The 27,432-nt window shown below is 39.1% G+C and overlaps 1 protein-coding gene across 2 annotated transcripts in view; it reads right to left on the reverse strand.

Moving 5' to 3' along the window:
- The window catches only part of stau2 (staufen double-stranded RNA binding protein 2), a 106,915-nt gene that overhangs the window by 61,354 nt on the left and 18,129 nt on the right, over positions 1 to 27,432 (reverse strand). For both annotated transcript variants that reach the window (XM_085468508.1, XM_085468507.1), the window contains exons 6-10: positions 23,446 to 23,605; positions 17,823 to 17,930; positions 6,834 to 7,046; positions 6,594 to 6,731; positions 1,210 to 1,338 (exon numbers count right to left, since the gene is read on the reverse strand). In XM_085468508.1, coding sequence (XP_085324634.1) covers positions 1,210 to 1,338; positions 6,594 to 6,731; positions 6,834 to 7,046; positions 17,823 to 17,930; positions 23,446 to 23,605 — 748 coding nt within the window. The remainder of the gene's footprint in view (positions 1 to 1,209; positions 1,339 to 6,593; positions 6,732 to 6,833; positions 7,047 to 17,822; positions 17,931 to 23,445; positions 23,606 to 27,432) is intronic.

Raw genomic sequence — 27,432 nt, forward strand, 5'->3', positions numbered from 1 at the left:
AGTATCTAAGTATTCCACAAACTTCTGACCATTCTCTGTAAACCCGAGAATGGTCCAAAAAAGAGAAAATGAGTACCAGTTCTCTAGGAGGGCAACAGTAACTCAAATAACTACTTGATACAACAAAGGTATGCAGAACAGCATCTTCAAACCTTGGTGCAGATGGGCTACAGAAGCAGAAGACCACACTGGGTGCCACTCTTGTCAGATAAGAACAGGAAACAGGTGCTACAATTCACAAGGGCTCACCAAAATTGCAGAACAGAAGATTGGAAAAGTGGCAGGATCATAATTTCATGTAAACGACATGAAAACACCGATCAACCCTGGGTTGTTTCAATGGTTCACGCTGCTGCTGGTGGTATAATGGTGTGGGTGATATTTTTTAGCATTTCCATACTTTCATAGGTCCTTTGGTACCAGCTGAGCATCTTTTTAATGCCACTTGACTAGGAAGGTGAGCTGTTGTTGACAATGTCCACCTCTTTATGACCACACAATATCCATCTTCTGATGGCTACTTCAGGATATTACCCCATGTCACAAGGCTCAAAAAATCACAAATGTATTTCTTGAACATCACAATGAGTTCAGTGTACTCAAATGGCCTCACAATCAATCCAACAGATCACCTTTGGGATGTGATTCACATTATGGATGTGCAACTGACAACATCTGCAGCAACTGAGTGATGACGTCATGTCAATGTGGTTCAAAATCTCTGAGGAATGTTTCCAGCACTTTAATTAATCTGTGCCACAAAGAACTATTGCAGTTCTGAAGGCAAAAGGGGGGCCAGCTTAGTGCTATCAAGGTATAACTAATAAAGTGTTCACCTCTTCAGCAGTTTTAACATGTTTTCACTTTAGTAGCTACAAGAAATCGGAACCAAATGTAATCTGTGGATCATATTGATATATTCATATCATTATGAAACAAATGCGATAATTTATAGATGCAGTATAAGAAACCAGTGCTGGGAAAGTTTACATTTCTAAAACGGCTGTGAACAAAACCTTCTGTATAATTAATTGTGTGATTTATTCCTCCCCCCCCATTATGTAGAATCTTTTAAAACTTCAAATAACATTCAACAATATACAACTACTACCAGTCAGGAAGTAAGATAAATAAACAGTTGTGCAGCAAAGTGGGAGGCTTGTATATAAAACAGATATGAAATATACAAGCTGGCGAAGGCGTTTTTACCTCAGCCGGGTTCTGAGGGACTGTGGAGGCCTTGTATCCCAGCTGTAGCAGCATAGCCTCAGCTGCATTCCGCTTGGCAACCTTCTTGTTGGGCCCTGTTCCCGTGGCAACCTCATTATTCACCTTCACCTGTATGGGAATGGAGGAAAACACGCATATAAAGAAACCAGTACACACAAGTGAGATAAAGACACTAGCAATATTTGCTGATTCACAACTGAACATTCTGGTTTTGCTGATGCATCCTGTTGTGATAATGACTAACTGTTCCTTAGTTTTTTTTTTTTAAAGTTTCTTTTCTCTCTTTTTCAGAGCTGAGGCAGCCATGCAGTGCACATTGCACAAAAAGAATCTGAGTGAAGTGTTTGTTTTTCAGTAATCCCAAAACATTAAATCTGTCTATACAGAATGTAAGCAGAAATTTCCAAGAGAATATCAGACGTCGTTATGTTATCCAAACAGACAATTACACTGTACAAATAACATTCTGGGAGCCAAAGCCTGTGAACTGCCAGGCCTCAGCGCACTCAGTCAAAGTGGTCTGACATGCTCGCTAAGTACTCATCTGAATACATCACGAAGGTCACAACAGAAGGAGAAGGAAGGAAGGCCTCAATAAATTCCCCAATCACTAAACAAACACAATCACTCTTTTATCAAAATTTAAACGATGATCAGCTCCTCAGAAAGCGTTTGACAAAAAGGTGGAGCCCTTTCTGAAGTGATGGCTTCAGACAAACGATACGAAAACAGAGACTCATTTGAGCCCTGCTGCCTACCAAAGGAAACAATGTGGAAATTTTAGAAGATGGAGTGGACTGCACAAAAGAACACACACACTCACGGGGACTAATGTGTGCATCAAAGAGGCATGGAGAATAGGTTTGAGGCTGAATTACTGCCTGATGCTAAGAGAAGCTCTGTTCTTCACATGAAAGAAAAGGATTATGGAACGAGAGACTAAGTGGGAGAGTTTGACTGGGAGAGGCAGCCAGGGAAAGATGAATAGGAAGAGAAAAAGACAGACTGCTGTTAAAATGGCGAGCATAAATAACAAATGCACACGTTTAGCAATTTTACGGTGTGAAGCGGTGTGGGTTAGTACAATGCCACAATCTTTCCAGGAGTATATGTCCCAGAAAATCCACCCCAAGATATGGTCAAAGAATTTGCAAAAAACCAAACAAACGAATAAACAATCAAACAAAAAAAGGCCTCAGTTAGCATGTTGAATTTTAAAGTTCATTACAGCACGATTAGAAAAAGACTGAACAAGTGTGGTTTGTTTGGAAGGGCTGCGAGGAGAAAGCCTCTTCTCTCTAAAAAGAACATGACCGCATGGCTTAGGTTTGCAAAGAACAAACCACAAGCTCTCTGGATCAATGAGGCTCATTCATGAGTATTTTCATGGAAACATTCTTACCCTGTGCAAAAAACAATCACGTAAACAAAATTACTAACAAATTCACTGCCATTAGCTAATTTCTTTATATAAAGAAAGATGTTTGATGCCAGGTGACGTAGAGAAAGAGATGTATGAGAGAATCCTGCACATGGTGAAAGTCCAACTGAAGACACTAGCTCAGGCTGAAATAATTGAGGTTAAAATATGAGGTTAAAAGGGCTAAAATATCTCTACCCAAGAAACTCATTGTGGCTCAATTTCTTTTTAAAAAGAAAAAAAAAACAGTTTGGAAATCCGAATTGATACATAAAAAATAAAATAAAGCACTAAAAGACTAAAAGAAAAAGAAAAAAAAGGTCACGCACAAGGAGCAACCAGATTGGTCACTCCAAGATGAGAAACTTGGTTCAATGGAAAAAAGAAATCTAGATTCCCCGGTATCCATGGAACAGTACCAAGAACTGTATATGACACTCAGCAATCGCCTTTTCATTTGGTATTTCATTTTCTTTACCTGTATTCTGAGCATTTCTTTTTTTGGTTTGCTGTTTACGATACATATGAATGTTTCACACGCTAATCAGTGATTCATTAATATTGTTGTACCTGAAAAAATTTAGAAATGTTTTGGAGATACAAAGTATGTGAAGGTGTGGCTGTCACAGAAAAATTTAAAACACAGCTTTTTGTCATATCTGCTGAAACATAAGTGAATTACAAGCAGCACACTAAGTCCAACATCTAAAGACGTTTTTTTTTTTTTTTTCACATGAAGGGTGGGACAGAATATCAAAGCAGCAACATAACTAATCACTTCCTCATGTGAAATACTTTCAATACACACTGATGCCAAATATCAATATTCTTATTAAAACTCTAAACCAACTGTAAACTGGCTGGTACAATTTCTCAAGAGATGAAGTTAGGAAGAAACTCAGAGGGAAAGTACCAGACAACACGGTTAGCAGGGGAAAGCAAATCAAAGAGCTAATTCATTGAATCGATTAATTAAAAGTGAGGAGCAATAATACACAAAGATTCAATTTTCTCTTCTTCTGTTATAAAACTATTGCAGCGTACTGCTAAAGACTGTATACTGCAGAATCACTGTGTTGTGAATATTTATTGAGTTCATAATTTAATAGTTATTGAACTATAGCACTGTATGGATTCCCTACTTTACACAATGAGCTTGACTGATTTGTTAGAGCTTAATAAAACATTTTCAAAATCATGTAATGATCTGATTTACATAAATGTCATCGGCATTTACCTGACAAGTTCTTTTAAAATCAACAAAGCATTTCTCAAGATTGTCCTTCAATCTTAATTGCAAATTAATTTTAACACGTGGGTAATTAAAGAAACACATTTGGCAAAAACAGTAGTTTAGCTTTAACTTGTAAAAGTAGGGCAGGTAAATTAAAGAGGGCAAATTCCAAGTTTAAAGTGCACAGTTTATTAACTGAAGCCAATTTCAACTTGGCTTCAGTTAATAAACTTAATTTCAACTTGCAGACAGATTATTTTTTTCTCCTGTGGTTTTTCATGCATGACCTCAAATAGGCTAAACAACTCTGAAAGAGATAACTGTGGTATCTGATGAGATTTCCTCATACAAAGATCCTACTCTGTTTACTGGACTAATAATAAACACCAAACCACCCGTAACTAAAGGTTGCAGCTGACAGAGGAACATGACATTTTATGAATACTAGCTCCTTAATTCCAGTATCATCCTGTGGTACAGAAAACAGACTTCGTGCCACCGACAACTTGAAATGTAATAGCATAAAAAAAAGTTGGCTGCTCCAGTGATGGAAACGGCTGTAAAGATGGATGTTCATCTATTCTAAGCTTTAACTGCATCTATAAACATAATAAATGCTAAACAGAATGTTTCACAAAGGAATGCCGAGCATGAGAGACAAAGAGGAGAAGAGAAAACGGTGAAAGGAAACATGAGGAGGCCGAAATCATTTCAATCCAACGTTGAAATGCAGTAAATGAAAACAGACTTTAATGTTCAGTTATTCTACCACATGTTCCTGACAAAATAACCACGTTTGCACCAAATGCATTAAATTATTTACATGTCTTCTGGTGACTAAACATTAACCAACAACATTTTTTCCTGTTCTTTGACATAGTAAATAATAAATACTGCAAAACTGGAAGTAGGTTCCACACTTAAAAGAACAAAGCTGGTCAGTGGTGCAGGAGGGGAATAGATTTCTTTTCTGCACATTAGCAGGCTGTTCAAAAACGACCTTGTTTGAACAAAGGGGAGCTTGTCATGCTAACACAGTTAGGGATCATAATCCCTGTGGAAACCTAAGAAACCTCGCACCCACGTTCATTACCCACATATAGCCATCCTCCGTGTATGTAGTAGCCTGAGATTCAGCAGATATGAGCTAAGCTCCTTGTCTTTTACAGCATATATAACCCTTTTTAGGACTACTTAGCAGGCCACATTAGCAACGGCAATTTATTTATTTACACAGCACATTTCATTACAAGTAAACTCAATGTGCTTAAAAAAACGGTAAAATAACACAACAATAAAGACCTAGCTATGTAGGACTATGATACCTTGAGGCACACACAGTTATTAAGTGTACGTCTGTGAGAATAAAAAGGTTTTAACTTGTTTTTGAATGCGGACACAAATGGAATTGACGTCAGGTCAGCGGGCAGTTTCTTCCAAAGAAGTAACTGAAAGCACCCTCAGCACACTCAGATCTAACTGAGAGTAGTTGAAAGATCGGTACCTGATGACCAGAGAGCTGTAACTGGGTTATAGACACTGAGCAAGTCAGAGATGCACTGAAGGGTCAAACCACTGAGAGATTTATGAACTAACAGAAGAATTTTAAAGGTAATCTTGTATTGAACTGGCAACCAATGACGTTACTTACATACGTGTAAGGCTGCTACAATGTGGACAAGCTGAAGACGTCCTACTGATGATTTAGATAATCCCGTAAATAAAGCGTTAGACTACTCTATCCTGTTTGATATGAACGCAGGGGGCAATGTCTTAGTTTGAGATAAGAGCAGTCCTGGTGACTTTAATAAAATAATTGTCAAATTGAGATCACTGCCCAAAATTATGCCACAGTTCCTGACTTGCTCACTGTGTTTGAGAGAAAGAGATTATAAGTATGAATATATTTTCTGTCTCTGTCTCTTTTTGGAGCAACAACAAATATTTCCACTTTGTGTATATCTTTTAGTTCTTAAAGATTTTAAAGTCAATTTATAGTTGACTTTTCTATGATTTCTCTCAGATCTACAGCAGGTTCTTTCAGCCATCTTTACGTTTTCACTATTTCTCCAAGGTTCTCAATCGATAATTGTCCATCATTTCATCACATGACAACAGTACTGGTAATGTGTACTTTTTACTTTCCTTTTTGTTTTGGCAGGTGAATGAAATACTTCTGAAAATATGCAATAATAATCAGAGATAGCAAAGTCTAAAACATTTGTATATGTGGGTCAGTAATATCATCCAAAAACACGCCAATAAACTGATTATATTCAAAACTCAGTTAACTGTCAAATGGCAAAAATTTGCAGCTAAAAATGATTCTATACAACGATCACACCACCTCCTGCTCGCACGCATGCAGCATTCAAAACTACAATTAGTCGTCGATATTTCAATCAGCTGTTCAATCACTCTTATCAAGCCAGGGTTTTGTTAGAAGGATAAAATCCAGTTTATTAGTAACAGTGACATCATTAAAAATAAAAGCCTAATTTGCTAAACATCTAACATTCAGAAGCGCAAATTGGAAAGTGGACTTAGTTGACTGAGACAAGGTGGGTTTGATGAGTACAATGTGTTCTTTGTGTATGGTCTGCTGTTAATTCCTACTTTAATATGAGAAAGTGGTCTAGTATTTGCAGGACATCATATAGTTGGGAATGTCTTTTCTTGTAGTAGCATATTCTGTGACCAGGAATGTACCTGCATGATGAACTCCCGACGTCGGGGCATCCCTCTCTCTGAGAGCAGCAGGTACTCGGGCTCCTTCTCCTTTTTGGCCTGCTGGATCTGGGCTAGACGGCTGATCGGGTTCATGCCCTGTCCATAATCTGGTCCTGTCTACAAGGGAAAAAAGCCAGTGATGATCTCTTGTAATAACCATAATCATTTATTCTGCCATGCATCCCTGTGTGTGTGTGTTGGTTCACTTTATTAAAGTACCTTGAGGATGGTCTTGGTTCGTTTCTTGTAGTGTGTCTTGGGTTTTTCCACAGTGGGTATGGAGGGAAGCTTCTTCAGGTCCTGCAGGATGGACAGAGCGGCACGTTTCTTGGACAGCTTCTTGCTGTTGCCCTCACCCTCGGCAGAGAACTCCCCCACGGTGACACGGGTCAGGAAGCTTTTCATGTGTGGGGGCCCACTCTCCTTCAACACCTGGAAAGGTTTTTGGAGAAACACAGATGGGAGGGGGTTTTTTTCATAAAAGAGAAATTAAATAAAAATGATAGTACAAAATCTGAATTTATATATGTGTGGGTTTTTTCTCCTGTGTGGAATATGTATAAAGGAGTGTGTGCAGAGCTCTCTGTGAGCAACTACACCAGGTGGTCCAAAACATCTGCTCTCAATGGTCACACACTGCTACCCACCCACATGTGGGTGTGTTATCCATATACAAAACACTCCAAACTGAACAACACTGACGCACAAACACACATATGAAAAGTAACATGTTCCTAGATGACAGTCTCTAGTGATGAAGGCTCAGTTTCCTTCCTCTAGCCTCTGGTCACCTGGGAGACCTAAAACAAACACCGGCTGGCGTTAGGTCATGCTTCTGCAATCACATCTACTTCAAGTCCAACCACAGTGTGCGAGTGTGTGGATGTGTGTGTAGCAGGTGGGGTTCTTATATAGGAAAACATGCTGGAGGAAGAATTAAGTTTCACACACTTACTGAGTCCAGCTCTACATGTTCGGTGAACGTGGATCGGTTCCTAGCTCGATGGCTTTCTCCCTTGCTTTCCTTGCTTTTTTTGGTTTTTTTGCTGCAGCAGCTGTGTGCTGCTTTGGATTTTTTCAGCCCCCTCCCACGCTCTCTCCTGATTTTCTTCTTTTGAGCTTAATTTGCGGTGCAGACAGCACAAATTGTAGTAATCAGATGCAATCTAGCAACAGTTGATTTGAACTCAGTGACCGATAAAACAGATTAAACTGATAAGCGGAACCTAGAGCATTCCTCAAATACTTCACACATCAACACAGACTAATACCAGACCTTTGGGGAAACAAAGGATAATGTGTCCATACCCCCTCTTCAATCTACACGACACCCAAAAAAACAAAGATTTTAGTTCAATTAAACTCAAGTGACAAGGCAAGTCCTGTGCATGAAAACTAAACAAATAGAAATCAGTTAGTGAATGTTTAGACAGATACCACACATACAACTATGGCCACAAGTAAAACAGAAAACTCAGAGCAGACACGCATAGTTTTAATGCAACTAACACCTTTTATCACATACATGATCACTTCTTTTCTCTTCCTACTCAACTGACTCCAACATTTTCTTAACAGAGGATACACTGGCCCCCATGTTTCCCATCACTGTTAACCTGTCAGCCTGTGGGCAGTCCTGCACAAGGAATTCAAGTATACAGTAGGTTAGCATGTGTGCTGTAGTGAAGCCTTGAAGCACTAGCTGTCCAAGACATCAGGCAAACTTACTCCCACCCAAGGGATCTAACTCTGGTCTTGCTCATCACCAGAAAAGGGAAATGTAACATGGCAGCTTCTTGTATGTTACAACATTCAGTGGGACTGGAAGCATCCCGAGTCAGATTTCGTTTTTTAAGGCATAGTGCTGACGATGACGTCGCACATCACCGGCCGCACTCAGCTAAGATTATGTCACTTTGAGGAAATAGAAATGGATTAACAGTGAAATGTGTATTTAGGGCCATAAATATCTAGATAATAACATTTTTGCAATAGATTTTGAATCAAACAATCAACATGTGACTGACTTTCAGCCTTACTTCAGGAGACTTAACAAAAGTACTGCATAAAGGAATTACAGCCATTTTTATTCATTTTTATACAGAACTTCACATATACTGATCCTGGATGTGAATGTCACAGTAATTCTGGCCTTATCGAAAAAGTTCTTTTTCTAGGATGGAATGATTGTACAGCACACATCTTTAATGACATTAAAAAAGAAGAATTGGTTGCTAAAGTTATTTCTCTAATAAACATAAACATATGCATACACTCACTTAAATAAGATAAGATGAGATAAGATAATCTTTATTAGTCCTACACGTGGGAAATTTGTTTTGTCACAGCAGAAAGTGGACAGTGCAAAGTTATATACCAAAAATTAGAGAACATAGGAATACAATAAGAATAAGATACTGTGCAAAACTGTACAGACTAGAGTAGAATAAAATAAAATAGTATATACAATAGGATAAAAATAGAATACAAATGCGATATACAACCGAGTAAAAATACAAATCCACTTATTAAATCTTTTAACAAGGCTAAGCCCTACTAACTTACTGTTTGTGATCATGATTGACTACAACTGGTAGCTTTTCTTCTTTCCGCATAAAAAGAAGTTGTTGTACAGCACTCATTAGATTGACCAATACTTAGAACAATGGGAAAGTCCAGGCAACTCAGTAGTTCTGAGAACTGGAGATTTATACAAGTTGGGAGCCATTTTCTAAACAACTGCAGATTCCAAGATCATCATAAATTTAAAAAAAAAAAAAAAATACATAAATACAAGTTATTCAGATGTGTCACCACTTTGCAAAGGTCTGGATGAAAGGTTTTATAGTCAGACGAGACAAAGACTGAGCTATGATGGGAGTAGATTTGACCACAATGACAAGAGGATGTTTGGAGGAGTAAAGGTGACGCTTTCAAAATTTAAGAACAATGTACCAGCTGGCAAGAATGGTAGTGGAACCATCATGCTCCAGGGCTGTTTTGTTGCCACTTGTATTGGTATATTGCAAAAAAGTGGATGGAATAATCAAGAAAAGGACAACCTCAAATTCTTCAACTTCACCTCAAATCAAATTAACTAGATAGCTGTTCCTGCAACGATCCCAAACCCACATCAAAACTGGTTTTGGAATGGATAAAGATGGCTAAAATTGAGCTTCTCTAACGGCGTTCCAGCCTCGACCTCAACCCTTTTGAAAGTTTGTGGACTATGCTTCAAAGCAGGGCACGTGCCAGGAAACTAAACCAATTTAAATGAACTCTGCCAATTCTGCCAAGAAGAGTCGTCAAATGTCCAGACAGAACTATGCCAGAAGCTTGTTGATGGTTACTAAAAGTATCTAGTCAAGGTCCAACTTGCTAAGTGACATTTAACCAAAACTTACTGGGGGCGGGTACATATCTGACTATGTATGTCTACTTCTGACCCTGTGTGGATTACAGAAAATCCGAAATAAATAAATAAACTTGTGCACCCAATTCATATTTTTAAAGTAATAAAAGATGTACTGCATGCTCTACAGTCACTTTACCTTAGAAAGAGAGAAGTTCAACGACACCATTAAAAGCCCTAAATTACTGTAAAATCTATGACTTAACGTCTGAAGTCTGGAGCCCTTTGACATCACCTAATGCTGTTTCCTCTTTTGCAACGGTCTGCTAGGCCTTTATTGTAGCCATCTTCACTTGTGTCTTGTTTGTGGGTCTCTTTGTCTTCAGTTTTGCATTTAATAAATAAAAAGTATTAAATATAAATCAGGTATTAAAGTATTAAATACAAATTAAATATAAATCTTGGGTTGACATCCGGTGGCTGACTCGGTCAATTCAGGAATATCCTATTTCTTTGCCCTGAGAAACTCTGGGGCCATTATCCATTTATTTACTCATCCAATTCAATTCAATTCAATTCAATTTTATTTATATAGCGCCAAATCACAACATAAGTCGCCTCAAGGTGCTTCATAGATACAGAGAAAAAAACCCAACAATCATATGACCCCCTATGAGCAAGCACTTTGGCAACAGTGAGAAGGAAAAACTCCCTTTTAACAGGAAGAAACCTCCGGCAGAACCAGGCTCAGGGAGGGGCGGCCATCTGCTGCGACCGGTTGGGGTGAGAAATCCACTTTGACAACGATAAGCTTGCCTCCTCAACAGTGTTCTTAACTTGGCTAGATGCGATCAAGGGGTTTTCATAAACACTGAAAATATTCTGCAATCATCTCCTTAAGTTGTCTTCTGCAGTCTTTCAGATCTTTGGGTGTTGCCAAGATGGTCAGTGCTTGTTTTTCAGAAGTACCAGATTGGGGACTTGTCACTCGTAGAGTTTTATTATTGAAGGTTTATCTTTAACAGTTACCAAATGCAAGTTCAATAATGACTTTTTATCTGGTTAGTATGACATGATTAAACAAGGGAACAGGGCTCAAAAGTGACTGTCAATTCACCTTTAGCATATTTTTTACAAATACCTAAGGACCTATATGTAAAAGACAAGTCTTTGATGCTGTTGTAACAAATAATCAGATGTGCAAGACAGGAAACCTTTTAACCTCTTCTCAGTTCTATTGTCACTCAAACCTTCTGTGTCTCCTTGTTAATCACACTGAACATCAAGTCTTTAACATTTAGTGAATAAGCAGAGACTCAGTCAAGAAATGTTCTGGCACATAATCTCCATAAACAGAAAACTTAAAAGAAAGAGACAATATTTTGGTTTTCATACTGATTAAATTAGGTATGACATCAATTAATTAATGAGCTGGTTTTGGCAGGCAGAATTTGTCACTATTGGACAGAGCCAAGTTAAATGTTTCACTCTTTTTGGGGGATGGCTGTAGCTCAGGAGGTAGAGCAGCAGAAAAAGCAGATAGAACTAGTCCATTTAGCATTTACACATCTTACAGGGGCATTGATCTTTACATCTAACTCTTGGTGAGAAATCTACTATTTCTTGTTTTGAATGTGTACAGCAGTTACATTAATTAACAGAGAAAAGTCAATGTTCTGTAACTACATTCATCCTCTTTGTCATTCAGGAAGGTGTTTTTGTGGGTTTTTCAGAGTGACAGACTCACACAAATACCGGAGCATGAGCCCTCCAGAAGTGTTCCACTTGCTTATAATTCATCTGTGCTGTTTAAATTGAAAACATAAAGTCACCAATGGGAAGAACGAGATCAAATGTGGCCTACATGGACATATGGCAAGTCAACAAAAAGTATGAGACAATGCGTATATATCTACGCATTCAATGTCACATCTTATGAAGACTCTAGAGCGGCTCTTCCTCAACCTCCTCCGACCACAGGTACAACATGCCCAGGACCCACTACAGTTTGCATACAAGGCGGGTGTCGGAGTGGAGGATGCCATCCTGTACCTCCTACACAGAGCCCACTCACACCTGGATGGGGGAAAAGGCACGGTCAGGATACTGTTTCTTGACTTTTCCAGTGCCTTTAATACCATCCGGCCCTGTATGCTTCAGGAAAAACTGAACAGGATGGAGGTGGACCCCTGCCTGGTGGCTTGGATCTCCGACTACCTCACCGACAGACCACAGTACGTCAGGCTGAAGGACATCACGTCTGACACTGTGGTCAGCAGCACAGGAGCACCACAGGGAACTGTGCTGTCCCCTCTTCTCTTCACCCTGTACACCTCTGACTTCTGCTACAACTCTGAATTATGCCATATTCAGAAGTTTGCAGATGACACGGCCATCATGGGGTGTATCTGGGATGATCAGGAAGAGGAGTACAGAAGTCTGGTGAGGAACTTTGTCGCATGGAGTCACACAAACCACCTGCAACTCAACACCTCAAAGACTAAGGAACTGGTTGTGGACTTCGGGAGGTCCAGAGAAGGTCCACTGCCGGTTCAGATAGAGGGGGAGGAGGTGGAGGTGGTCAACAAGTACAAGTACCTCGGGCTGTGGGTGGACGATAAACTGGACTGGTCATGCAACACAGAGCACCTGTATAAAAAAGCCCAAAGCCGACTGTACTTCCTCAGGAGGCTGAGGTCTTTTAACATCTGCAGGAAGCTCCTGAGGATGTTTTACCAGTCGGTGGTTGCTGGAGTACTTTTCTATGCTGTGGTGTGCTGGGGGAGCAGCACAGCAAAGAGGGACTCATCCAGGCTGGAGAAACTGATCAGGAAGGCTGGCTCTGTGGTCGGCATGAAGCTGGACACTCTGGTGACAGTGGCAGAGAAAAGGACATTAAAGAAACTGATGGACATTATGGACAATGCCAGGCATCCTCTGCACACGGCCATTAACAACCAGAAGAGTCTGTTCAGTGACAGGTTGCTTCTCCCCAAGACAAGAACTAACAGACTTAAAAACTCCTTTGTCCCACATGCCATCAAACTGTTTAACTCCTCTCTGGAGGGGAGAGGGAGGAGAAACAGGAGGACAAAGGAGGGGGGAACAACTAAGCTGTAGTGCCTCTTCACCTCACTGTACAATACCTTGTGCAATACTTTTTGTAAATAGTCAACAGTGCAATAGACTCAATACTTGAAATGTGCAATTCACTTGTATTTTTATTTTTTATTCCTATTTATTCTATTTATCCCCTTCGTATATTTTATTTATATTTGTCTCTGTATTTATATATGTGTGTGTGTGTGTGTGTGTGTGTGTGTGTGTATATATATATATATATATATATATATATATATATATATATATATATAACAATTCTGTAACTGTAACTTCGGTCGTTGCTGTGCTTTTTGGAAGTCGAATTTCCCAGAGGAACCCACCCGAGGGATTAATAAAGTTCTATCTTATCTTATCTTATCTTACCTACTCTTGGCACACGATGGCGGCAGACAAGCTGCAGTCAGTCTCCTGGCAGATGACACGGGATCTGCGCCACACCGATGGGATTTCAGCACTTCCATTCATTTACACGCACAGTCAGACACACATACATGCAAACAAATAGACAAACACACCCGTCTGCCACCTAATGACAAGGATCAGATTGTATACAGGAAACCTTTGGTAATTCAATGTTGATTTTTTTTTAAAAATCCCATCTATTCTTGTCTCTTTATTTGTTCTTATTCAACCATGTCTCCAGCTCCGCGTGGAGACATTAATACCCTGAGCAGTCTGAGGATTTGAGCATGCGAGAACTCAGGTACTCTAGAAGAGGAGGCTATGGGAGCAGGGTAGGACAATAGTAGGGACTGGTAAAGGGAAGAAAGGCTCTTTTGTGATGAGTGGTGGATGGACAAGCCCTGAGGGAAGCTGATTCTTGTAAGATGGGTGGTTCTTGGCTCGGACCCTCTTCTCTTGTGTCCTCCTTGGAAAAGGAGCCTCCGATCCAACACACAAGCCGTGATTTATAGATTGGTTCCTCTTTGATGCTGACATCTGTTTGATATTGCCTGACGGTGGGATTAAATGAGCCAACTGGCTCTCAGGGTGGCAACGACCCTCATCGCTGCAGAGGGATGGGAAAGCAGACACTCGCTAACAGTGACTCACGGGTAATTTCATGCAACAGTAAGGGCAGGGATGAGCTGATGTGAAAACATGGTTTCTGTGAAAGGCATTCACATGAGAGATGACCATTACTGTTTTATGTGGGACGCATCTATGTGTGTTAGACGAGGGTGTGCATCAAAGAAGATTCAGTAAAGAGGAAAGACATAAAGCTAAACTTTGTCAACTTAGTTGGAATTTAATGGACTAAGTGTGCAAAATGAAATCCATAAAAACAAGTAATTTAGTAATTAACACTTGATCTCCAACCACAGCATACTGGCAGAGCGAGAACATACTGCATCTAAGAGTGGGGATTAAAGTGAATCTGCTCAAGAGAAATGAAAGCTATGAGGGAAAGAGAAATGTATGTTATGCAAGGAGAGGGAGAGGATAGATTTCAATCTCTGTGCTTGTAATTTTTCTTTCGTTTTATCTTTAATTATTATCTAGTATGTTGGTTTATGGAGTTCCACGTCTAGAAAGACTGCCGTCAATCTTAACAGATCAATCGCTAACAGTCTTGCCACCAGTGACTACTCTGAAGAAAATTGCCGGTTCAAGTCAACTTGTCAGTGGAACAATCGTTTAATTTAGCGGCAGTTTAACAAATTACTTCTTAATGAGGGGAGATCCATCAAAAAGTGCTCTCTATTTTTGTTTCTCAAACAAAGTACTGAGTGTGATATCTTATTGTGTAATTCTTAAATAATTGGGTTACATTCACAATTTCATTAGTAGTTTATCCTTTTACTTAGTGACACTTCATCAGTGTGTTACCGAAAAATGTAAACTAGTGAGAATATGATTGTCTTTTTATAAGGAAAATGGGGTTCAAGTGCTTCAGGATAATTTAATTCTCACATGTAAGTGACACAAATAGAAGGTAACTCTATTGTAAAGTGATTCAACTCGATTAACTGTATCCGGGTTTTCTTTTCAGTCCTCTTTCCATTCATCGCCAAATGGCAGCTCCAGCAACTGGATAAGCAGTTAAGAAAATTGATGGACGGATGTTTCTTTTTTCCCTTCATTTACTTATTTCTTTGATTTCCCCTTTTTGAAGTATTTTTTTCTTCTTCTTTTTTAAATGTGTGTGGCCATTTGTCTTTGTTTTATTTTCATGGCTGAAAATAAAACAAAGACGTTCAACATTGAATTACCAAAGACAAATGGGAGTCTGTGATGGGAGGGGTGGGGGGTAGCTATCAGGAGGCCACTGGAGGGACTGAAAAGTTTTGTATTTCTGCATTAATGTTTAATCCCTAGAGGTTGCCGCTTGATTCAAATGCCTTGTTATATGTAATCACATGCTTTTCCAATTATTTATTATTCATTTATTTAAAAATAAATAATTTGTTGATTACTGTTTGTTGCCATCTGACACTTCAACATTTGCTTGATGTAGCGCAGAAAAAAAAATGAACCTGATCCCTCTGATTTAAATAATGATATCCTTTTACAGTAGAGGGTAGACCAAACAAACCAAGCTAAACGCTGCTGTCAAAAAGCGCACACAACTCGTAACTTGTGAAATAGTCAAAGAAAATGAACTGTTGACAGAAATGTAGGGAGATGGTGAAAGAGAATAAGTGTTGTGAGAGAAAGCACATGGAGAATATTTACTGATTTACTGCTCATCAGACAGCAGTAATGAACAGTCTGTCTCCAGACTGACAGTGAGCAGAGGAGAGACCGCTCGGAGGAATGTGGCTATGTTCTTCTTTTAAAAACTGCTGCTCTCAGCCTCCAGTTTGGAGGGACTGAAAATGAAAGTGAAATGACTGCTGCCAGTGACAAAGACATAACAGATAATGAATCATGTCAATCCAGACTTAGCTGGATGAAATTATTAATAGCAATTCCAGGAAGGTAAGTGTAATTCCTCTGGTTAAACGCAAGGTAGGACTCACAGGGTAGCCATTCCATACCCTAGTGAGTAAATACATTTTGTTAACAAAGAAGTTGAAAGGTGGAAGGAAAAAGGGAGGATTGGATAGCTTCGCAGATAATTTTTCCACTGTTGTGTAAACTCTTATTAACAAGCAAAGTAAACACAGTGAGAAGATTTTACCTCCCTTCCTCTCCTTACAGTTCATTTCCTCTCAGCCCATCTTCACATCCCCTAGTGTCTGTGAGGAACTGCCCTCTGTAATTTTGGGACTGATGTAAGAGAGGTGGAAGGGAGGAACTCTGTGGAGGAAGGGAGGGGGCACACATTGTAAACTGAGCCTCTCTTGTTTTTGGCACCTTGCTGAGTGCAGAAGAAGAAGTGGGGAGCGATGAGGGAGAGAATATTGGACGAGTCAGCTGAGATATGGTGAAAGCCAAGGAGCACTGAACCAGAGGGTCATACAAGGACACACTAGATTTCATGGACTAAAAAAAAAAAGTTGTGTTGTGACTCTAATGGTCAGAAAAGATGTGGTAGGATTCCCTGTAGAATCCAAAGGAATCTTGTCGGGCAAAGCTAGTAAGGAACTTAATCCTGGTCATATCCAGTGGACCATGTGAGGGGAACAATGTTTTAAGTTTTGGATGTCGGGTTTTACCAGCTGATGCAAAAAGCTTTTCCCAGAAGCAGCCGTGATTAAGAAACAGAAACTATTGTATGCCAAGAAAGCCCATCCTGAGGTGGCATTAGACATGACAGACAATGTACTTCACAAAAACGAAAATCCCTGAATACAATGATTACACATCCTTAACTGTAAAACCAAAAGTGAGCCAAATGCACAGAATTACCAAGTGCCTTTACTCAGGTTTTCAGAAACACATGTAATCCCTGTTTTAATGGCAAAAGGCAGAATTCTGATAACATATTGAAGCTTGGTTTAGCAGATGATGCTAGTAAGTAAAGTTCATTCATAAATAAGCCTGGTTTTAAAGCCTTATTAAATGAGTCTATTAACAATCAGATACAATGTAAAGTCAGTACAATGAGCTTGACTCAGGAACCGAATTTAAGTTAGTTAAGCATAAAACAAACGAGTTAAGAGGCAGAGTTTTGAATGGTGTGATTTTGTCATCATAGTTAAATTTAACAGTAAGTTTGTACAAATAAAGCCTACTCAGAGAGCACAGCACTCAAATAATGGAACAAAGCTCTGCAGTCTTGTGCTGTATAACCGTTTTGCCTTCTGGGCAGGGATGGGTGTCTAGATTGAAATGTGATTTAATAAAGTAAAGTGTCTTTTAGGGGTTTGTACTCGATTAGCACCAGCTAAGCTGAGTCACCAGTCACAACACCACACCACTGAATCCATTCCCACATGCTTAATCAATTCCATAACCGCACTGAAACACACTCTCATATGTAATGTGTCTCACTAAGATAACAGAGCTCACTGACGCATAAGTAAAGGAAACGTCCGTCCTTATAATAATAAAAAAATGCATTATTAATGAAGGATTCCCACCGTGACTCCTTCAAATTCCAGCATGTTATCTTTTCACACGGCTACTGATGAAAACAATTTTAGAAACACTTCCCACATTTTGACATTACATAAACCCCGGACACCACGACTATTTACACATCATCTCACTGCACAGTTTATCTTCATTCTGCATTCCTTCTGAAATTACTTCAAGGAAGATCATAACTTGCAATTCCCCTTGGTACCAATAATAATAACATTGCACGAACATATCCTTGTGGGTATTTCTCATATCGTTCTCACCTCAAAATTAACAGACAAGTTCCTCTTGAGGGCAATTTCATAGACCAGGCTGATCTCTGATTTACTGGCATCAGCGCCTTCCTCCGTCTCCCCCTTTTCCTCTGGATTCTGGAAAACAAATACAAGATTCGAAAGAGGGAAATGTTTAACAAAGGTCTGTCATTTGATACAATGGTAAAATGATAACGAATTTTTTATTTTTTATTTTCACAATTTCCAATGAACAGTGACTCAATGTTTGACATGTCATCAAACATGGACAATACTGAACTGCACACCAGCAGTGTGGACGTCGGCCAACCTGCCACAACGAGAAGCTTGTCTGTATTCTGGAGACAATCCTTATCTGATATGGAATTAAAAACTTGGTTACATGGACACGACTGGTGGTCCTCTGTCTGCACTGGAAGGCCTCTTAAATTGATTTTCTATTAAATTTGAAATTTTTATAGTGAAAAACTGTTCCAGCTTAAATTATCAGTTATAATTTGTGAACATCGTAAACTGTGTCCTCCTTAAAACAAACTAGAGAACAAGAAAAGCTTAAGATCAAAGGATCAGCGCTCACGGGGAGAATCACACATTTATATCTAAGAGACAGGCTCGATGACATTTCACCGTTAAAAATTAAAACTATTTTCTGTCTCCCACAAAAGCAAAAACTAATTAACCTATGAAGCAATTCTGGACTTAACATATGACGGCTCTGGGTTGAACTTACGGTTGAAATTACGAAGCTAGTGATAAGAGCAACTTACAGTAATTCTTAAATTCGTTCCCATTAATGTTTGAATTGAAATCTTTCAATTTGTCATCACAGTATCCTCTGCTGATGATAAAACCTAGTTTGCAACACAGATATCACGTCACCAGGCACACAACAAGGGGTTTTTTGGTGCTATCTGTTGATGAATGTAGCCGTCTCACTTTTTGTCTGATTAACTCTGAATGACTGCAGTCTTTCCCTTTGGACTCCTTTCCTTTTCCTGCCTCAGTACATGACCTGATGGCACATGACTAACACTGTGAGGTCTCTTAAAATTCACAGGAAGGAGTCCTACTGCACCTACCCCACTGGGTTAAAGACATACAGATGGTAAGAGGCATGTGTGACTAACTTATGCTGAGATATACGCCATATTCTATTTTGGTCTAAGACACTTAGATTGGCATTAATCACACAGTAACATTAGTGTGATATTGATCATAAACATAAAAACAAGGTCACAGGTTTATGAATCAGCTGTTGCTGCCTAGCAATTGCCAGCAACTTTCAGCAACTACTTGCCAATTGGTCGGGGACTAGCAACTGGAGACATAGCAGTGTGAACTCAACTCAGGGATAAGAGAAAGAACTTGTAAACTGTAGAAAATTGTTTATACCTGCAAGCAGGTAAAAAAGTCTTTTTTAGACCTTTCAAACAGAATGAGGACTAAACTTGAGGCTGAAACAGCAACAGTTTTGTTACATAGTATTAATTAAGTTTCAGAATAGAAATGTGAAATAAATTTAATGTGAAAACAAAACAAAGCTAACTTGCTGCTGATTGGAGTAAAGGCTGTTAAAAAATAACATGGCCTTAAGGATGGACACTCATCCCGTGATCTAAATATGTAGAGAGGGCATAAGTAGCACACAATGATGCTACTTATTCCCCCTCTACACAAACAAAAAACATTTAAAATGGATCAGAATTTAATTTAAGGCAATTTAATGCTTTTTTTATGCCATTATTATTATTAATAGCATTTTAAAGACACAGTTTTACTCCCTCAAGAGAACCTTAGAGAGCTGGTTAGGTTTAAAAAAATAAAAGGTGGTGACAATGATTTGTTTGGTATTTATTTTTTATTTGTCACAACTATGGCTAACTAATAAATAAGCACTGCTATACTATACAATACATATCTAATGTGCTTAATGCCCTGTATAGACACGGACATGAGAGAAACTTGAAAGTGACTCAGAGCACATCTCATTTTTTTCCCACTGCTCTCATTTCAGTTCTAATTTGGATTCATATTTATCATGATCACATGTTTCTGTTTCACTGATATATTTGATTAATAGCATAAATTAATCTCAAAGCTGCATTAACAAGCTGCTCGATAAGTTTGGGTGCAAACCAGAATGACTAAGCAGACCTGGCAACCTTCCAGTGACAAAGACAAATAGAGGGCTAACTCTGATTCCAGCAATTCATCTATTTATATAATAGTATATAAATATAAGTATAAGAAGAACCCATACAGAAGTCTCAGATATTAACAATCACCTTGAAGTAGCTATTGTCAATGAAAAGAAGAAAAACATTTCATTTTTATATTTAGGTCAACTGATTTTAAAAGGGATCATCGAAGGATAGGAAGAAGGGGCTCCCAGAGGATGAAAATGAAATTCAGTAAAATTAAAGGCAAGCTTGTTTGTTTCACAGAGCTTGCACCTTGAGCTTTTAACTTTTCCCAGAGCAACATGCATATACAGAACTGTGCAAAAATCTTGCCCTAGCTATTATTTCTTTAAACTTTGTTTCAAGGAGCCAGGCTTTCTTGTAATTTTTGAAAGCAGTCTTGACGAATTCAAAGTTTTTCTTTGGACATTACCTGCTTTTACAATTTACCTGACCTATTCAGAGAATATTTTGTTTGTTAAGACGCTTAACATTGACCTATGGATCATTCAGGTGTAATTAATTTGGTACCTAAATCAAAGGAAGAATGAGTGCATGTGCATCTACACATAACATACAATTTAGCAAAGAAACAATTTGTTATGAGCAGCCTGATGCAAAAAACACTTCCTCTTCCCATGTCTTTTTGCACCAACAAATAACTTCTAACCAAACACTTGTCCCAACTCCAGGATGTTGTGCAGTATCTCCTTAAAAAAAATGTGAGGAAACTGATAAAGTGGAGGACAAAAGAACAGTCATCAGGCCTATCATCACTGTCAATATGTATGGAGGGAGTCAGGAGAGAGGTCTACAGTCACAGTGGAGTCTCTGTCATGGTTCGAGGCTAGTACGTTTATGAGAATGCATCATTTTTTTGAAAGAGGTAACTTATATGGTAACATATATTTATGAGTATAGTATCTGTTTTTTCTATTAAGAAACTAAAAAAATTACTTACTGTGCCTTTAAAGAAATGACAAGAAAGCTTTTCTAAGAGAGTTCAGGCCTGCATGTTTGCATGTTCTAATAGGTCACTGCACCTATTTCCCAATTTCCCACCACAGTATAAAGAAACGAAGGCTAGCTCAAAGCTAAACTCACTAGTGGGGATATAGTCATTCATTTAAGCATTTAATCATTAAAATTGCAGGTGTTTTATGATTCCCGGGAATATATCTTGTTGCCCCACTGGTGTATAAACAGTATAATTACAGTGTCATTGATATTTACCTGCGGTCTTCCTCAAAATAAAGGTTTGACAGCCCGTGGTGAAAAGAAACATTTTATGCCGGAGGGCGCCCACTTACACATGTAGGATCACACAGACTCATGCAGAGACAGAATGAAAGACGTATACTGTAGAAAGAATGTTCCTCAATTTGTAAATCAAGACTCAGAAGCAGCAGCAAACAAAGAGCTCATTTATGGAGGCCGACGCCACAAGACAGCAAGGCAGGCAAGTGAGAAGAGCCAAAGCGTTTTGAATAACCATCAGCGATGCCAGGCTGTGAGGATATGGGGTAATTTGATTTCCGGTGGGAGATGATAACAACAGTTAACAGCTATGCCCGAGGGAAACTCTGGAAAGGTACAATGACACTGGGAGTAGGCAGAAAGAAAAGCACAAGAAAAAAGAAACAGGGGAAGAGAAAATAACCCTGTGCCAGGTGCAAACTAAAACTATGGAGATTGCAGGGCTTAAATTATACATTGGAGTAATTAGAGCTGAGGTGAATCTGGATTCAATCTGATGAAAGGTGAATATGCAATCATCTTAGCAACTGCAGAAATATTACAAAACATGATTTAGAGGCATCCTCTAAGCAACACCAAATCAAAATAAAGAAAAAATCCTTCCACCTTTAATTAATGAAGGCGTTTATAACAGTGGGTAGGATGAAAGCTGCAGATGAGGCTCCAAAGAACAGAGGAACAATCTAAGTGTTTATTAGCTTTGCCAAAGCTTAGAAAGCAGCCATAAGATGTCCAAGACTGTGTGCTCGTGGGTGCTGGAAAGCATGTACAAAGCTCTCAAAGCTGAATTCTGTTGATTTGTGTTGTATTTGTGTACATTTTAGAAAATTACATTTGCCAGTTTAACCGAATGTTCCCCTTAAGTTGTCTATAATCGGATGGACTGACAGCTACCACTGGATTACTTTGATGCAGAAGAAATATTTATAACTTGAGGATTCTCAAAGCTGCAAGGTTTTGTGAATCTATATGTTAAAATCCATCCAGACCTCCAGAGAGTCATTCAAAGACCCACTAAAGTACTCAAAACTGCCTTTGTAGTAGGTCCTGCTACACTAGGTGAAAGCAATACCCGTCACGTTGATACTGACAGTGATACTTGTTGTGCAGAACAGGTATCAGATTTATATCATGAATAGCAGCCAGGGCTTTTATTTGGTATCGGTTTAGTAGGAAACTCATGGTACTGAACACCACTAGTTTCAATTCTTTTTCAGTGTATTTCAACATGCCCAAATATAAGTACGAGCCAACTCCATGTGTGTACACTCCCCAGAATAAGGATAAAGACTGTAAAGAAAGTACACTGGATAATGAAAACACTTTCTCAGAAAAAGTGACGAGACCAACAGGACTACTGTCCAGTCATTGAACTCTAGTCAATCCTACTTCTGAACCAAATCAAAGTAAAGTTCAATGTCGCTTTCAACAATTTCAATATGAACTCTGAGAACTACGTCACTATTTGTAGAGGAATTTCTGAATCTGTTTCAAATCTATGAGGTCCTGGATGGACTCTGGATGTCAACAGTTAACATGATTTTCTGTGCGTGTACCTGGCAGTACAACTGTCTTGATGCATGCTCGGTCATCCAGGTAAGACAATCACAGAATGTTCAGATGCTACCCATCAGCCTTCCATTTGATGCACCAGTAGTATCGATTTTCAAATATTCTTGGGTAAAATACAAACCCCAAGTTGTTCTCTGATGCATCCGGAGCGTGCATCGGTGTGTGAATGTTCGAAAGCACTTACATAGGAAAAGTGTAGAAAAAAAGTGCTTGTATGAATGGGTGAATGAGGCAAGTTGCATAAAATCGCTCTGAATTCTCAGAGAAGAGGAGCCCTATATGAGAACCAGTCCATTTACCAATCCTAGGTGACTTCCTTCTTGAGTTATCACATTCAGAAGATTTTCTGAAAACATGACCTCTGACCTATGACCTTGAGGTCGAGGTCACTGAGAGTGGAACTTGTCTGAGACTTTCAGTAGATGCATCTATGGAATGAATTAAAAATCTTCCATCAACTTGTTCTCAAGTTATCACATTCACAAGTTTGGTTGTCCAAAATTGTCCGTAAGTCAATAAGACTCAGTCAGAAGTCAGTAGAACTTAGTAAGTGCAGGTTAAACATTGGGAAATATGCAATGTTATTGTAACCTTTCTGTTTTTATGTGTTTCCGCGTGTTTACCTGTGGTGGCCGCTCAGGGATGGGTTCATTGCGGAGGGCTTGCAGGGCCTTCATGGCAGCGTTGTGTCTGGCTGCTTGGCGAGTGCGTCCCTCACCAATAAACTCATGACTCCCTACAGACAGCTGCACATAGAAGATCTTAGGAACAGGATAATGGTACCTGGAATTTAAAAAAAAAACCCACAAAAAAACATTAGCAAGAAGAGAAGATGTATCACGAAACTAGTAGTGCAAAATATGGCAGATCAGGAGTGCACATTAAAGGACATTAAACGATCAATATGTCGCCTTAACCTTAAGCGAAGGTTTACATCCGCTTTAAAAACAGATGCTAGGGAAAGAACTGGCTCTAACATAATGAGCCAAGTTATCAATTCTCACCGTTTACACCATTTCCAAATTAAAGGCCCACTACTTCATCAGGGTCAATTACTACACAATAGCCTGTTGGCCAACCACTTGAAAAATGCAGTGCTATTGAATCTCAGCTCAGGCATGCAAAACAAAGCGCAGGGACATATATCCTCTCTTCTTTCTTCTTGCCCCAAACATAGATTATTCTCTCTTTCTTTGGGTCCTGACAGAGTGGGACTGAGCTGTCACTGAGCAGATTTAGAGGTCTGCGTGTGTGATACCCCCCTCCCGGGTCAGTAGGAGAAGGGCTGAGAACGTCTGCTGGACTGAGGACAAGGAAAGAGAAATAGTGGGAAAACTAATAAGAGAAGAGAGACGTTTTTTTTTAATATCCGCCGCGCTGTTCACTTTCTTCTCTGCCAATTTACACTTATACTCATGAGGACATACAGACACCATATGTGGTCGACACAAATGGATAGGAGCAGTTAAGATTTATGGAAATGGGTCTTGACTCGAGTCTGGTTCCCAAACTGTATTTAATTTTTTCGTAACCTTTTATATCTATACTAAGTAAATACAGTGACATCTTTGTCTTGTACAACGACTGGTTGTAGAAAACTGAAACTGCCTTTAGAGATATACAGCTTTCCTTTTTTCTGTGTTCACATTTCTATAGAGCAACATCCCACTTGGTGTCATAGTCCAAATAACTGATTGGGTGCGTGTGGGAATTTGGGGAAACCCAAGAAGCTTGATGATGCTGGACAGGAAAATCAGCGTGCAATGGAAACTTTTGCAGTTTCTGTCTCAACAAACTGCACACATGCACGTTATTAAATGAAAAGGTATCAAGGCCTTATGTTATCATTAATTTATTATCTAGTGTCGTACAGTACAACAACACAAAGAGCTGCCATGCTAGCAGCTTCCAACAGTGGAGCACTAAGCTAATGATAACATCACAATGCTAACAACATACTGAAATTTACCGTATACACAATATGAGTTGGGGTTCACAATATGGGGATCCTGGCCTCAGTTCAGTTCAGTTCATTTTTATTTCAGTTCCTTTTGGGGATTAGATATTTTTCAGGGATTTAATCTCAAAAATTACAGTGGCTCCACCGTGTCATCATTAAAAATTCACCTTACTTGCAAAAGTTCCCCAGTTTAAGATAGGGAGGAGACACATTTTTTAAAAAGTTACTGTGCTAGTGCCAGTAGCTCGAATAAATGGTTGGGTTTGGTGAGGAAGAGCAACTGGCGTCAAAACCTGTGCCAAATTAAATATTAGGATCCATCCACGTTGGTGATCTCTTGGGGAAACATGGGAGTAACCGTAAGTACCTTCTTAGTCAAAAACAATTCACTGTGGACAGTTGTGGCCAAGTGTTTGACGTAGTGACAAACATGCTCTTACTTTTAAATTCTTCATCGACTCCTGCCTTGTTCCAAGATGTTATTACTTTGGAAATTCCAATTTTACCATAACTGATGGAAACTGCATCAAGTGCCTATGTAATTAAGAACCAACAATAAAATCTAACTTGAAGACTTCATTAAGATTAACACTGATAATTGTTTTACAGTGTTCAATAAAAACATTCGTTCATTACTTACAGCATCACAAAGGTCTCCTAGAAGAAATTCGAGCCATTTGGCAACCATCTTGGTAACATTTCCGAGAGATTAGTTCAAGTTAACAAGAAATGAGTGGGAGAGGCATAACTTTGACTTCAACACTTCACGACTCACCAATGAAACTTGATAAAATGTATAAATATTTGGCTGATTGTGCCACAGATTAGGGTTTAAAAACATTTTATACACTCACAAGTTAGACTTCTGTTACAGGTTCCTGGAGTTTGTTGACATTACAGCTCAATCCAAAGCATCTGAACAAATGTCACAATCATGAACCTCTTTGTGTAACAACATGACTCACTTGGCATTACAGCTTTTCCCCATGAATTTCTTTTCAAAATGATTAAAGATAACATATCTGTTACAGTTACACATTGCTTCTTTTTTAAATTCTCCTCCCTTTTTTCCCTTTTTTGTCTTGAATTTTCTTAATGTCTTGCTCAGCAGGCCTAAGAATGAGTCAGCATATTACTCCCAGAATTCCAGCAGGTCTTTCTCCAGCCCACAGGCCTCCTCTCATTCGTCTGCTCTCAACTTCTGGCCACAGGGGCCTTCCCTGGGCGGGGGCCTGTCTGGCCCTCACACGTCAAGTGTGGCCCCAGGGTCTCAGAGGACATGCCAAGTGCAACATGGGCTCCAGCCAAAAGCGCAGAGCTGAGACGGGAGCAGCTGGGGCTGAAGCACTGAATACAGGTGCAGAGAAGAACAGAAAGAGGGGTAAGAAAGAGAGAGAGGAGTGAGACTGAAGGAGAGAAGGAGAGAAGAAGAAAGGGAAAGAAAAGAAAGGGAGAAGAGAGAGAGGGGGACGTGGAGGGATGCCTGTGGGAGACTCGACTCCACAACGTGGGAAAGTAGTGGCTTACACACAAGCAAGTAAGCCAAGAACACAGGCGAGCACATATACACTCCGAAAAAATTACACACACACGGCAGGAAAATCACATTAGTGCTCGAAAGAGAAACACCTCAGCTAAACCAGCATGGTCTGTGTTATCAATCATTATTTTTGTTGTTATTACTGCTACAAAGAGCAAATTGAACCAGAACATCTGAGGGAATGTTTGGAAAATTCTCAAAAGGAAGAGAAAAACTATTAAAAAAACAAAAATTGTGTCGGCTGATGACGCAGATGAGTGCATGTGCGTATCTAGTTATGACTCAAGGGAAAAAAAAACCCAAATGCTGCAGCTCAATCAAATGATAACTCATCAATGTTCAGCAGTGAGTAATGAATTTGACTTTGAAGGCACAACCTTCCCTGCGGCTCTCTTTGATGTTGGCCATGTGATATTACTTTTTCATCTTAATCATTCAAAGACTTATGTCTGAACATACAAAGAGACAGATACACTCAAAGGTTCTAGTTTTTTTCTTCCAAGGCCACACACAGGCCTGCTGGGAAATTGGACATTTGGCGTATTAATTATCACTAAAAATGACAGTGTGACATTTGAGCTGGAAACCATTTTCAGTTGCATGAAAAGTATTTCCTCTCTAAATCGTTATATGTTATATATGTTCCTAAATGAGCTGATTTCTCAGCCTCTACCTTGACATTTTTATTATTTCTCAGTATATTTATATTCACAGTAACAGACTTGTTTTCATTGCCTGTAAATCTGTAAATTCTTACACTAACGATATGTTCACACACTCACACAGAGAAAAATACCACTGTCAGAGAGCCTTTACCACAGGAAATTTAATAAAAATGTATCACACTTAAAGCTAGTTTTCCTTGCCTTCATTTTTCAAGTTAGGCATCATTAAATATACGAGACCCATCATCCAAATTAATCAAATCAATTCTGCACAGTCAGTAAAAATAAATAAATAAATAAATAAATAAAAATCAATATTATCAATAATGTAATTCAAGATGGCTCAAGGACTTATAGAGATGGCAGAAAGAGAAAAAACAAAAAGGTAAGCATGACCTCAGAAACACTCCACTATCATGATGTCATTCAACTGTTCTTCAGTTAT

This window comes from Copadichromis virginalis, linkage group LG9 (genome assembly GCF_057382275.1).
Source record: "Copadichromis virginalis isolate Kocher_CV1m ecotype Utaka linkage group LG9, C_Virginalis_male_GT1.1, whole genome shotgun sequence".
Lineage (NCBI taxonomy): Eukaryota > Metazoa > Chordata > Actinopteri > Cichliformes > Cichlidae > Copadichromis > Copadichromis virginalis.